At 41.0% G+C, this 13,606-nt stretch overlaps 1 protein-coding gene across 4 annotated transcripts in view; it reads right to left on the bottom strand.

The window, feature by feature from the left end:
- The window catches only part of LOC137644023 (endoplasmic reticulum junction formation protein lunapark-A-like), a 318,162-nt gene that overhangs the window by 86,553 nt on the left and 218,003 nt on the right, over positions 1–13,606 (bottom strand). For 3 of the 4 annotated variants that reach the window (XM_068376904.1, XM_068376903.1, XM_068376902.1), the window contains exon 7: positions 7,767–7,889. The exons of the other annotated variant lie outside the window; for it this stretch is intronic. In XM_068376904.1, coding sequence (XP_068233005.1) covers positions 7,767–7,889 — 123 coding nt within the window. The remainder of the gene's footprint in view (positions 1–7,766; positions 7,890–13,606) is intronic. 4 annotated transcript variants of the gene reach the window in all.

Here is a 13,606-nt window from a genome sequence, read left to right as displayed (position 1 = left end):
CAGAGGTCAAACTCAGACATGTTCTCTCTATGAAGTTTGTGTTGGGACTGAAGGGCGAAGGATGTAATTTACCGTGTAATACATGGTCTTGTGACTTGTGAAAGCTATATAGATAACATTACTCAAATTTCTTTTATATTAAAATGTAATAGAGTAATTATCATAATTTAAGATAACAGAAGAAATACTGCATTTTCCTGTAGGGAACAATATTTATGATTTATTGAGTTACTTTTAACTGTGAAAGTAAGAGGAGTTTTGACAAAATATTTTGTATATACATTCTGCATTGCAATACAAAGCACAGGGAATTTTTTCAGGATTTTGTATGTTTCTTCCTATACCCCCATATATTGGCATTCCAGGCAGCCTCCTTAATGGAAAAATCAACTGAGTATAGTATGACAAACAACTATTTATAGCCTTAGAGACTATGAGAACCCCTTTGATTCTATCAAAACTTCAGCAGTAATGAAAGCCCTTCAAAAACAAGGAAAAGATGAATCATGTTGGAACACTTGAAGATATCTATATGGATAGTACAGCAATCCTAAAACTACATACGATAGTGACAAAATTGCAATTGACAAAGGAGTGAGAGAGAAACCTCATCTTTCCTACATTAATCACAGCATGCCTAGAAGAATTCTAAAATATTTTTATCGGCAAAATATAGAAATTTACATAAATATGGAATTCCTTAACAACTCAAGATTTGCAGATGACATATTTCTATTTAGTGAATCATGGGAGGAATTTCAAAATATTATAAAATACTTGAATAGAGAAAGTAGACATGTATGACTGAAAATTAATAATGGTATAATTAAGATAATTTTCAATGAAAATGCAGACAAAAATTCAGAGTTATAGACAAACCTCTAGAGATTGTTAATGCATATACATACTTATAACAGACAATGTTTCCCCAAGAGATGAGACCTAGTTTAAAAAGGAAAGATCAGCATGGGGTGTAGTGCTTTTGGTAAACAAAATGAATTATGAAAAGTAAAATAACAATCTCTCTTAAGAGAAAACTACTTAATCAGATGGTCCTACCAGTATCAACTTATGCATCAGCAACTTGGAGCCTTATTAAGGCCCTAGAACATAAGCTAGTTACAACTCAAAGAGCTATGGAATAAAATATTGGATCAATACTGAGAGACAGAAATAGTGCAACATAGATACAAGAGAAAACTAAAGTACAGTAGAGGATATTCTAACAAGTAGTAAGAAAAAGAAATTGATGTGGTCAAGACATACAATGAAAATGAGATAATAGATGGACAAAATGAATAGCGAATGGGTCCCCAGAGATTAGAAATGAAGTAGGGGAAGGAAGAAAAGACGATGGATTGACGAGCTATGAAAATTTGCGGGTATGGAAGGACATGTCTGAGGCTTTTCTCCTGCAGTGGACTAGCAAACGCAGTTGATGAAAAATATGATGATAGTATGTGTAAAGAGCTTCAGGTTTGTATTGTTGGAAAAAATACAAAACATTTCCAAATTTGTCATTTGTTCCGGCACCAAATACAAACCTTTCAGCTCTACTAAGGAGACTCACGCTTAGGTGGATGGAAGTCCAAGACCAGCTGGCTGGTCCCGACCTAGGGTGTGACTCTTATGATTTGTAAGAGCTGTGGAAGAGCACACCTTATCACCTCGCTAACTCTCAATGAGAGATAAGGCCAAGCAATTGTGCGAAGGTGTGACAACTAAGCAATGTGTCAAGGTAAGGCTTCACTTGGAGCTATGCTTTTCTTACCTGGACATTACCCGACTCCCACCTGGCTGGGAGAATGGGGACGTAACAATAGACATGCATATACTGTATTAGGATACACAAGGGACAATAATACCCACCTACGGTTAGAGGAGGTCAGATTGCAAGAGTTCCTCGGTTTACTCAAACCCCAAGAGAGGGGAGAATGAAAGGTGAAAGGCCAGTCTTCTGCTTATTCATACTAGACTTACAGCCAGGTAACATCTGTCCTCCACCAACTGCTACTTGTCCCACTAGAGAGTTGAGGTGTTATTGATCACATTTTATGCATCCACTATAGGACCTACGGAAAATGTGTTGAGGTTCCTGTGTGTTACGTCTTGCTGGTAGTGGACGGTGAACGTATTTTTTACATTTCTAACATGTCCGCTTGTAAGACCTGCCTCACAATGAAGTACTTTGCAAGGCAGGGATGAGCTAACGCCCCTGGCATCATGAGCTCTATGTTTCCAGTCAAAAGGGAACGAATCTGCTTGGAGGGTTCGTTAGATTGCATTCTGATCCAGGAAGAGATTGAATTCTTGTAACTTCTTGACTGCTTGTACTAACGAAGAGTCTATTGATCTGTCGAGCTCCAACAGTAGGTCATTTTTGACAGAACGGAAACTCTCAATCCAAAAGGTCCTGAATCTAGGATCCACTACAGCCAGATTCTGAGTCTTGCAATAGACTTAAGGACACATCTGAGTGTCACTTGCCCCCATACCCTTGAATGGGCAGTCATTAAACAGACTGTTTAGATAACTGAACTTTGTTCAGAAGACTCCATACTAGGCAGAAGGGAGGAGCGCATAGATGTCTAAAGAACGGTTGAGGATTTGGTACTGGGGAGCAATACACCAGGAGTTTGCGGTTGCGAGACGTCGAGAATAGATCTATTGTCGGTGAATCCCAAAAAGTCAAGACTTTGCTAGCTATCTGTTGATTCAAAGACCACTAAGTGCCAACTATCTGAGCCTCCCTCCTCAGTTTGTCTGCCAAGATGTTTCTCTTGCCCTGGATGAAATGGGCTGAGAGGATCATCGAGTTGCCTTCCATCTATCTAATTATCTCCACAGCCAAATGGCAGAGGAGCTGTGAAAAAGTACCTCCTTGCATGCTTATGTAAGCCACCAATGTGGCATTGTCACTAATCAACACCACAGAGTGCCCTGAAACTGTTGGAAGTGCTTGACAGCCATAAAGATTGCTCTCATCTCTAGGAGGTTTATGTGGCAGTGTTGTTAGGCTTCTGACCATAGTCCGGAGGTGGTGTGGTGCGACAGATGAGCCCTCACTCTTCTTTTGATGCATCCGTGATGAGCATCAAATCTGGGGAGGCGAGAGGTCTATTCCTATCAGTAGGTTGGCATATGATACCCACCATTGTAGGCTTCTCTTCTGCTCTGCCCCTACTGAGGGGCTTTGTGCTGAGACCAGAATACCTTCAGCTGCCACAGTAGAGTTCAAGTACAAAGACGACTGTTAGGGAACAGAGCCTCCACGGAGGCAAGATATCCCAGGAGTTTCTGCCAATGATGTGCTGGCAATTCGTCTCATACCAGAGATGGTCCTACTACATGTTTCATTCTTACCATTCTTGCTACGGAAGGAAAGACTTTGCCTAGATTTGTTGTTCATCCTTAGATAGACCAGATTCTGCGTTGCCTGCAGAGAGGACTTTTTGAAAATACCATGGCCCCCAATCTTGGAAACTTTGAGGAGTCTGTCTCGATGAGGGGGAAGAGCTTCCTTCCATTATGCTAGCATCAGCCAGTCGTCTAAGAGTCGAAGTACGAGTCTCCGTTCTTGTGAGCCCAAGTTGAACCCAAGGAAAATCCCAGGGTGAGAACTTGCGGTGCTGTGGACAGGACGAAGTATAGCACCTTGAACTGGAATATTTGAGTTGGGTAAGAACCTAAGGTACTCCCTTGAGGATGGATGCAAGGAAAGGGGATGTGTAAGTACAAGTTTTTGAGATCCAGTGTTAGCACGAAGTCTTTTGGTCTGCAGGCCAGTCTGACTGGCTGGGCTACCTCTATCTTGAACGAAGTTTGTTGAACAAACTCGTTCAGAGCTGAGAGATCTATGACCGGTCTTCAGCCTCCAGATGCCTTATCTACGAGGAATGGGTGATTAAAGGAAGCTGGAAACCTGAGTCGGACCTCCTGAAGCGTTCTTCTCCAGCATGGTCCGGACTTCGGTCCGAGGGGCCAGGTCCTTCGAATATCCCCTCGTGTAGGAACTCATGTTCGCAGGATGAGAGGTTAGAGGAGGGAGTGTATGCAAGAACGGGACATAATAAAATGCCCTGAGGACAGAGTTCGACAACAGTTCAGACTGGTGTGGCATCCACCTTTGCCATATGTTCAATAGGCATCATCCTATTGGTGGACTGTTGGGGGTGATGCCCTGTTGGCATTATCCTCTTTGCTTCATTTACCTTTCCTGAGACTTCAGGATTTCCCCTAGTTGGAGGATCCCGCTGCTGTCGAGGTGCCCTAGGGTAGAGACGAGACATCGTAGCCCACGGAGAGGGGAATTTTGGCTCGATCACCCAGCCTCCGACTATCATCTCGATGTCCCCCACATTGACGAGGAATGGTCCATCCATCAGGGCAATGAAGAGTCTCATTGCTACCCTCCTCGGTACTTGCTTCATGAATTTCAAGACGACTACAAACAAAACCCAGTTGACACACTGGTTGAGGGCATCGTGGGTCAACATCTTGACAGTCTGAGTTTCAGATAGCAGGAGAGTTGACATCGACTCCCAGACCTGTTCAATGGTGATGTCCTTGGTCCTGAACAAAAAGCCCACCATCACCAACCAGTAGTCCAACCATGAAGCAGCTTGCAGAGAGAACTTTGCAACCCGCTTTACGTAAGTAGTGTCAGTAGACGACAATCCTACTAACGGGGATGACAACTCATCTGACGTTAGGTTCTGCATAAAAAGCCAGAATTGCTGAATCCAGAGGGAGAGGGGACAAGGCATCATCCACTATGTCATACTTCCTCTACTTGACGATCTTCCCACTCCTAACCCCCTTGACCTATGTAAGATCATCTTGGCCATGTTGGAACAGGAGTGTTCCAAAAAGAGGTCCAGGACTATGTCCTTTCCCTCAGTTGGGGCAGGATCCAGTTCTCCCCAATAAATTGCATTCTTTATGCAAGCTAGACACTAAGGGAAGACATAACCAGCGTTCTTCCATAGAATGGGAGAATTTTTGGGCTGACGGATGGGGGCAGTTTGCACTCATAATGGCCCAATTCGTCGTCAACTGGCTTTTCCTCATCTGAGCTCATATCTCTGGAAGCCCAGGGAGGGCCTATGGTCATTGACAATATACAATAAGGTGAGAGTTAGGAGGCAGTCCACATGCTGCGGATGTATTGCATCCCCCGAAGGAGTAGTATCCTTTTGCGTTTCCGAGGAATGATCAGAATAATACCTAATTTCTCCCAGGTCAGGTTTTGGCCGGTGGTAGAAGGCTAAGAGCGTAGATACTGATCATATCTTGATGTTCTAAAGGAGGAAACGGGAGTATGTTGAGACGGAGGGGAACTCCTTACCGAGGAACTTGAAGCTTCCAGAGGAATTATTGAAAAGTTTTTACGCACTGGTACAGGAAAATGAGCTGATCCTGAGACTGCTTGCACAAGTTCTTAGAACCAGAGTTTATCTTTCACAAAAGAAACTGTTTTTGATGTTCCTTATTAATCTGAATAGGAGATCATTCGCCAGGATGATCTATAAAGGCACTCGCAAAAGACATTCACTGTGCAGGTGCATTTTGATGGCGAGGTATATGAATATCGAGTGCACGTTGATCAGAAGTTCGATAAAAACGCAAGTGCTGGAAGAGTGACCGCTACACGGGAGCATTCTGATGGGGGGGAGAAGCATGCATCGAGTACGCACTGATCAGAAGCTCGCCGAAAAGCTAGGGTTGGTAAGGTGAGCATTGCAGGGGTGCGTTCTGATGGCAAGGGCAAGCGTGCATCAAGTGCGCACGGATTATTAACTCACCTAAAGGGTGCACGTTGATGAGGTCAGTGCTAACGAGACAATTGCGCATATGTGGAAGTTAGCGCATGCACTAGAGCAGGCATCCTAAATGTCTGCGCATGATATTTCTTTTCTGTATCGCAAGCTAAAGTTTGCATAGTAACTGCTTACTCATAGTGAAAAGACCAAGTTATAATAGGAATTTTTGCATAGACATTTGCGCTGTTCTCACTGTACTAGTGTGCAATACAACAAGACCCAAGTGGGAAAGTGAGGTATTAAGTGCCAAGGATGGTGAGCCCGCTGAACACCCTGAACAGTTGATGAGTGTTGGGTTAGGCACGTAGGTATAAGAGCACACCGAACTCCCTCAATTGTATGTTATGGTGAGAGGGGTGTATAGTGCGTAGCTGTGGTTGCGCGTTGAACTCCGTCAACTGTTCGTTGTGGTGAGAGATGGTTCTAGTGTATAAATATGAGTGCGCACTGAACTCCAAGTGAGGGTGAGTGAGTAGGTAGTAGACTGCTCTCAGCTCCTCGTCCCCTAACTTCACTGGGTGAGAGGTTAAGCGTGCTAGCACATTAAGTTCATCATTCTCTTGTCAAAGAACAGAAGTCTGTCCCTTGTAAGAGTTTGAAACTTTGAGTCCAGGTCCTGAAGGTCATGAGGCCTAGTGTAGGCCATCACTCCGAGGAGTTATAGCCTACAAGAGGTTTTTGCCTCATAGAGCTTAAAACCATCTAGCAAAAACCATGAAGGGCCTGACCTCAAAAAGCTCCACGAGCTTTGTTGTGCCTCAAAGAGGTACAATGTAGCCAATAACCCCAAAGGTCAATGGGAGAGGCAGCGAGAATAGCAAACGGTGGGCAGGAATCACCATCTATGGCAATGAGGCACAAAAGGAAGTTGCTAACAAGACTCTTTGTACTCTGGGGCTATAATGGGATAGGCGGAGAATGCTTCACCATCTGCGCCAATAACCTTGAAGGGTTATACCCTACGCGACTTGTCGATGGGAGAGGCAGAGACCGCAAGCGGTAAGGAAGCATCACCATCTGTGGCAAAGACCCGAAAGGGATAATACTCACATGACTTCCTGTACTCTGAGGGCATGATGGGAGAGGCGCAGACCATGATGGGAGAGGCGCAGACCACTCCACTATTGGCGGCAATAACCCTGAAGAATTATAACCTACAAGACTAGTATATGAGAGAGCCGGTGACCACAAGCGGTTGGCAGGAATCACCATCTACGCTAAGACCCACAGGGCGGGCCTCCGGGTAACACTTTATGCTTCCCGTCAACAAGCAAAGCTCAAGTTGAAGGTCATCATCGAGTGTTGCCTGTGAAATGTAGCCAAAGCTAGTTTCTGAGTTCCCCCCGAAGGAAATCTTGAAAGGACACAGTCTGCATCTGCTCTCATTCCTACATCAAAACAATGGGAACGAAGGTGAGCAGAAGTCAAGAAAGAGTTTAAAATTGTAAGTCACTTGGTCTTTAATAGGTTTTTAAGCTAAGCAAAATGGAGGAGATCAGAAAACATCTGTTCTCCTCTGAGCCAAAATGCAAAGTGGCTTGTGTTGGCTACTGCATGTGGGAGTGGGATGGTGGGTCTACCGCCTACTTACATCCCACTAACTGGCAGATGGGAGTAACACCTCGCTAAAAGTTTTATGGCTAGTTTCACTTGTCGCAGAAATGTATCTCCATAGTATAGAGCTGAAAGGTTTACATTTGATGACAGAACAACTATGTTTTACCAAAGTGTGCCTGTTGATTTGGGTAGATAAATCAATAATCTGAAACATAATGCTATGAAATGCATCACAAGCATAGTACTATACATATACTTCATTTTAATTTTCCATAAATCAAAAAGGAAAGCAATTCTTAACATTTTAAACTTAACAATAAATAATAAGGCCTCCCATATTACTTTTCAATTATCAAAGAAAGTTCACTATTCCCTAAAAGTACATACCAGGCCGAGTTAACGTAGGGTGATGAGGTTGTGCAGGTGTAGCGCTAAATTTTGGAGTAACTCCTGGTGGAACATTAACTGGCCCTGCAGGAGTAGATCTCAAGGCACTCATCCCAGTTATGCCTACAATATACAGCAACAGGAAAATATCACATGCAAGGTTAGAATAAGTATAAAATCACATAACACAATCACACTGGTTATGAGAATAACCAAGATTAATAGCACACAAAAACTGTCTTTAATTTTACTCAAATTTTTTGGTACAGTTAAGGAATACACACATACTAAACACCAATACAGGGAATAAATATCCTGGCAAATTTTATGTGACTGGCTAATGAATTATACATTAAAGGTCACACAAAAATTAGAACTATTCTATGAAAACATCAGACATCTGTAATATCTGGCAAAGCTTGAAAGGGAGCACAGCTTAAGAGTAAGTTGATTATGATTGTTATTTGTTTAGTTATTTTCAAGTATTACAATAGTAAATAAAACCATATTATTAATAGAAAAACTTTAAGGTGGTATACTTATTTACTTTCATCCTTCAATTGAATTATATTTATAATGTTAGTTCAATATCTAAACACAATCAATCATTTAAGCTATTTCCTCCTATAATGCCCATAAACCTTGCTGCATTACAATTCTCCTATTATATTACTGGGCCTATCCACTAAATTCAAATGAATCTCACTCCTTCAGTATAAACAAAAATAAGTTTATAATATAGTTATAATCAATAATACTTATCAATAAAGGACCTTTGCAACAGTTGTAAAAATTTTATATATACTGTACAATATATATATATATATATATATATATATATATATATATATATATATATATATATATATATATATATATATATATATATATATATATATATATATATATATATATATATATATATATATATATATATATATATATATATATATATATATATATATATATATATATATATATATATACAGTGATACCTCGGTACTCGACCATAATCCGTTCGAGATCCGTGTTCGACCTCCGATTTGTTCGAGTACCGAATTTTTTTTCCCCATAAGAAATAATGGTATATATTCTATTCCGTTCCCAAGCACTCGAACAGGCCCAAAATATTAATAAAACGTGTACCTAAACAACAATAATTATCTAAATGTGTATGAAATTGGTCAGAAAATCCTATAAAACAATTTTAAACCATTTACTGTACTAAAATAAAACAATTTTAAACCATTTTCTGTACTGTAGTGAACATACCTTTGAGCAGCGGTTCGATGGCATACAGGGATGGATGTGGAGAGGATGGAAGGGGGAGGTTACTGCTTGGAAGGAGAGTCCCCTTCCATGATGTGGCGGGGTAGTTCTCCTTCAGGAGTTGTTTCTCTCTCCAATGAAAGGGTGGGCAGATCTATTTCAGGGGTTTCTTCTCTTCTTTGTCTCTTCTTTGGAGGAGAAACAGGCTTTGATGTAGCAGCTTTCTTTTCTTTTGTGAAAAACTGGTCTATTGTTAATTGTTTCTTCCTCCTCTGCAGTATTCTTCGAAAATGATACATGACACTATCATTAAACATATGCACTGCCCGGTTTGCTACTGCAATTTCTGGGTGGTATTTTTCAGCAAAAGCCTGCACATCTGCCCACTTGGAACAAATTTCATTGATGAGAGAACTTGGAACATCCTCCCTTACCTCATCCTCTTCTGAAGATTCCTGCTCCACAATCAGATCCTGCTGCTGTTGTTGTTGCAGGTGCAACAATTCCTCCACAGTCAACTCGGTAGAATGGCTTTCTACAAGCTCATCAATATCATCCTTGTCGACCTCAAGCCCCAAACTCCTGCCCATGACAACAATTTCCTCAACGACATCAGTGTCATCAGAAATTACAGGGGTAGCAGTGCTTGGACCCGCCTCTGGTTGGAAACCTTCAAACTCCCTCTCTGTGACACATGATGGCCACAGCTTACGCCAGGCAGAGTTCAATGTCCTATAGGTCACACCTCGCCAAGCTTGGTCAATCATGTTAACAGAGTTGAGGATGCTGAAGTGTTCCTTCCAGAATTCCTTTAGGGTCAACTTCGTGTCACTGGTCACTTCAAAACACTTTCTGAAAAGGGCCTTGGTATAGAGTTTTTTGAAGTTTGAAATGACCTGTTGGTCCATGGGCTGGAGTATGGGAGTAGTATTGGGGGGCAAGAATTTGATTTTGATAAAGCTGTATTCTTCTTTCAAGTCATCCTCGAGACCTGGAGGATGTGCAGGAGCATTGTCCATAACCAGAAGACATTTCATTGGCAAGCTCTTTTCAATGAGGTAAGCCTTAACCTGGGGGGCAAACACTTCGTTTATCCACTCAGTAAAGAATTGTCTTGTGACCCAAGATTTAGTGTTCGAGCGCCACATAACTGGTAGTGCACTTTTACAAATATTATTTCGTTTGAACACCCGGGGGTTGTCCGAGTGGTACACTAACAAGGGTTTGATCTTGCAATCGCCACTTGCATTTGCACACAGCAACAATGTTAGCCTATCTTTCATTGGCTTGTGACCTGGCATCTTCGTCTCGTCCTTGGTAATGTACGTATTGGCTGGCATTTTCTTCCAAAATAACCCAGTCTCATCACAATTAAAGACTTGTTGTGCGATCAAATTTTGTTCATTTATGTACCGATCGAATTCCCCCACGTATTTATCGGCTGCAATTTGATCCGAACTAGCTGCCTCCCCATGCCTAGTAACACGATGAATACCTGTTCTATTACGAAACTTTTCAAACCAACCCCTGCTCGCTTTAAATGTAAATGAATCACTTTCACTGGTACTCGGACTTTTCTTCACTAATTCTTCATAGATATGCAACGCTTTTTCACAAATGAACGCTTCACTAACACTTTCCCCGGCCAACTGTTTTTCTTTAATAAATATTAAAAGCAACTTTTCCATCTCCTCAATCACTTGTGGCCTTTGCTTAGTTACCGCCGTAACTCCCGTTGCAACATTCGCCTTCTTAATCATTTCTTTATGCTTTAAAAACGTAGAAATGGTCGACTTCGCCATTCCGTATTCTACCGCTAAATCGGACACTCGTACACCATTCTCATATTTCGCTATAATTTCCTTCTTCAACTCGATCGTTGTTCGCACTGTTTTCCTCTTCTCCTTCCCCTTAACACTCATTACTTTCTTGGGACTCATTATGAAAGCTAAAAAAGCAATTAAAAGCACTGAAAATCACTAAATCACAACGAATGCTGATCGCGCGTTGTCTGAGTGACGCTCTCGAGAGAACTGATGCTTCCCGAACAAGCGAGAGTGGCCGAGATGGCGCGATCATCACAAAGCCCATGCGGTCGTCACGTGTTCGGCTGGTCGAGTACCGAATTTTTGGTCGAGCACCGCAGCAAAAATTTCTCGAAAATTTTGGTCGAACTCCGAATTGTTCGAGTATAGAGTCGTTCGACTACCGAGGTATCACTGTATATATATATGTATATATATATAAATATAATATATATATATATATATATATATATATATATATATATACATATATATATATATATATATATATATATATATATATATATATATATTTATATATATATACATATATATATATATATATATATATATATATACAGTGGAACCTCTACATACGATCTTAATTCGTTCCGGGAACTGCTTCGTATGTAAAAGCAATCGTATGTTGGGGCAAATATTTCCATAAGAATACTCTGTAATTTGTATAATTTGTTCCACAGCCCAAAAACCTATGATAACTCCTTGATAAATTACTACACATAATTACACATAACAATAATACAATTGCATTAATCAAGAAAGTTGTAAAAAAGAATAATTATAAAGAACTAATGAATGAAAAAAGGGTTTTTATTCTCACTTTACCTTAGAGACAGGCCAACGCAGGTGTAGGAATTGCGACGCAGGAGACGGACAGTCAACGAGGAGGTAGAGGTGGTGACTGCGATAACGTACCATAACTTACTCTAACTTACACTATGTGAACTTTATCCTAACTTAGCTTTTTTTTAATATATATACAGTATATATATATATATATATATATATATATATATATATATATATATATATATATATATATATATATATATTTTATATCTTTTTTTACATTTTTTTCTTCATGATTTTTAATTTACATCACTTTCACTCAATTCAATCTTAGTTTTCTTTGCTTCACTTTCTTTCCCTTCATCACGATCACTAGACTGCTTCGTATATTTTTTTAAAGAAACTATCGAGAGAAAGTTGCTTGGTACGGTTCTGAGTTGCGAAACTACAAGGCAAACCTGAAGTTTCTGAGGGTGATACTTATCAATGAAATCAACCATGTGTTGATGATATGCTAACATTTCTTTTATTTCAGCCGAACTTAAGATGTGCTCTACCTCCTCGATGTCCTCCAACTCACTCAACTGCGCTTGGAACTCATCATGCTGCATGGCACGCAGCTCCTTGAGTTCCTCGGTGCTGAGCTCTTCATGATGCTCCTCGACGAGTTCAGTGATGTCATCTTCATCGACCTCCAGACCCATGGACTTGCCAAGGGATACAATCTCTTCTACATCTTCCTCTACGGCAAGCACAGGTTCAGGCTCAGGGCCAAAACTTTCAAAATCTCTGGGAGAAAAAGCATCAGGCCAAAGCTTCTTCCAAACCTGATCTATGATCTTCAAGCAGTGCAAGATATTGAAATGGATCCTCCAAAATTCACGCAAAGTTAAGTTGGTACTTTGCATGACATTAAAGCACTTCTTAAATAAGTGCTTGGTGTAGAGTTTCTTAAAATTAGATATGACTTGCTGGTTCATGGGCTGGAGGATAGGGGTGGTGTTCGGTAGAAGATACAGCACTCTGTTCAACTTGAACTGGTCGACGATATCATCTTCGAGTCCTGGGGGTGAGCGGGAGCATTATCCAGCAAAGCAAGCACTTTAAAGGCAAATTCATCTCCTGAAGGTACTTCTTGATAGCAGGGCCGAAAACTTGGTTTACCCATTCTACAAAGAAACACCTAGTAACCCAAGCCTTAGAAATAGCATGTCAGAAAACATGCAGCATGTCCTTATTGACTTCATGTGCCTTAAATGCCTTAGGGTTTTCGGAATGATAAACCAATAACGGCTTTATTTTGCAGTCCCCACTGGCGTTAGTACATAGGGCAAGAGTCAACTGATCCTTCAAACGCTTATGTCCAGGCCTTTTCTTCTCTTTGGCAGTGATGTATGTTTGACTAGGCATCTTTTTCCAAAACAGACCAGTTTCATCACAATTGAAAACTTGCTGCTTTACGTAGCCTTCATCCTCCACGATCTTTTCAAACTTCTTAACAAAATCAGTAGCAGCCTTGGTATCCAAACTTGAAGCCTCTCCGTGCCGCACAACTGAATGAATCCTGGTCCGTCTCTTAAATTTCTCGAACTAGCCGCGAGACGCATTGATTCTCTGTTGTAGGATCAGTTGAACTCTTCCCTGCGTGACCCACATAGCCCACCGCCTTCAAGTAACAATAGATAGCGCTGGCCTTTTCACAAATGATCGTTTCAGTGATCGACTACCGGCGTAAACAAGAAACTAGGATCGACGATTCGAAAAAATTCTACGCGTATGATCTACGTCGGATGTTGGAGCATGACTTCGGGTGTCGAGACGAAAATTTGATCGAATTTTACTTCGGGTGTTGGAACAATCATAAGTAAAGGCAATCGTATGTAGAGGTTCCACTGTATATAAATCTTTTCCACTGCATCATTTGTATTCATTAGACTCTGAATCATTAAATTTGAA

Source organism: Palaemon carinicauda, chromosome 7 (genome assembly GCF_036898095.1).
Source record: "Palaemon carinicauda isolate YSFRI2023 chromosome 7, ASM3689809v2, whole genome shotgun sequence".
Taxonomy (NCBI): Eukaryota; Metazoa; Arthropoda; class Malacostraca; order Decapoda; family Palaemonidae; genus Palaemon; species Palaemon carinicauda.
The sequence above is the reverse complement of the archived record's forward strand: the minus strand, read 5'-3'. Positions and strand labels throughout refer to the sequence as shown.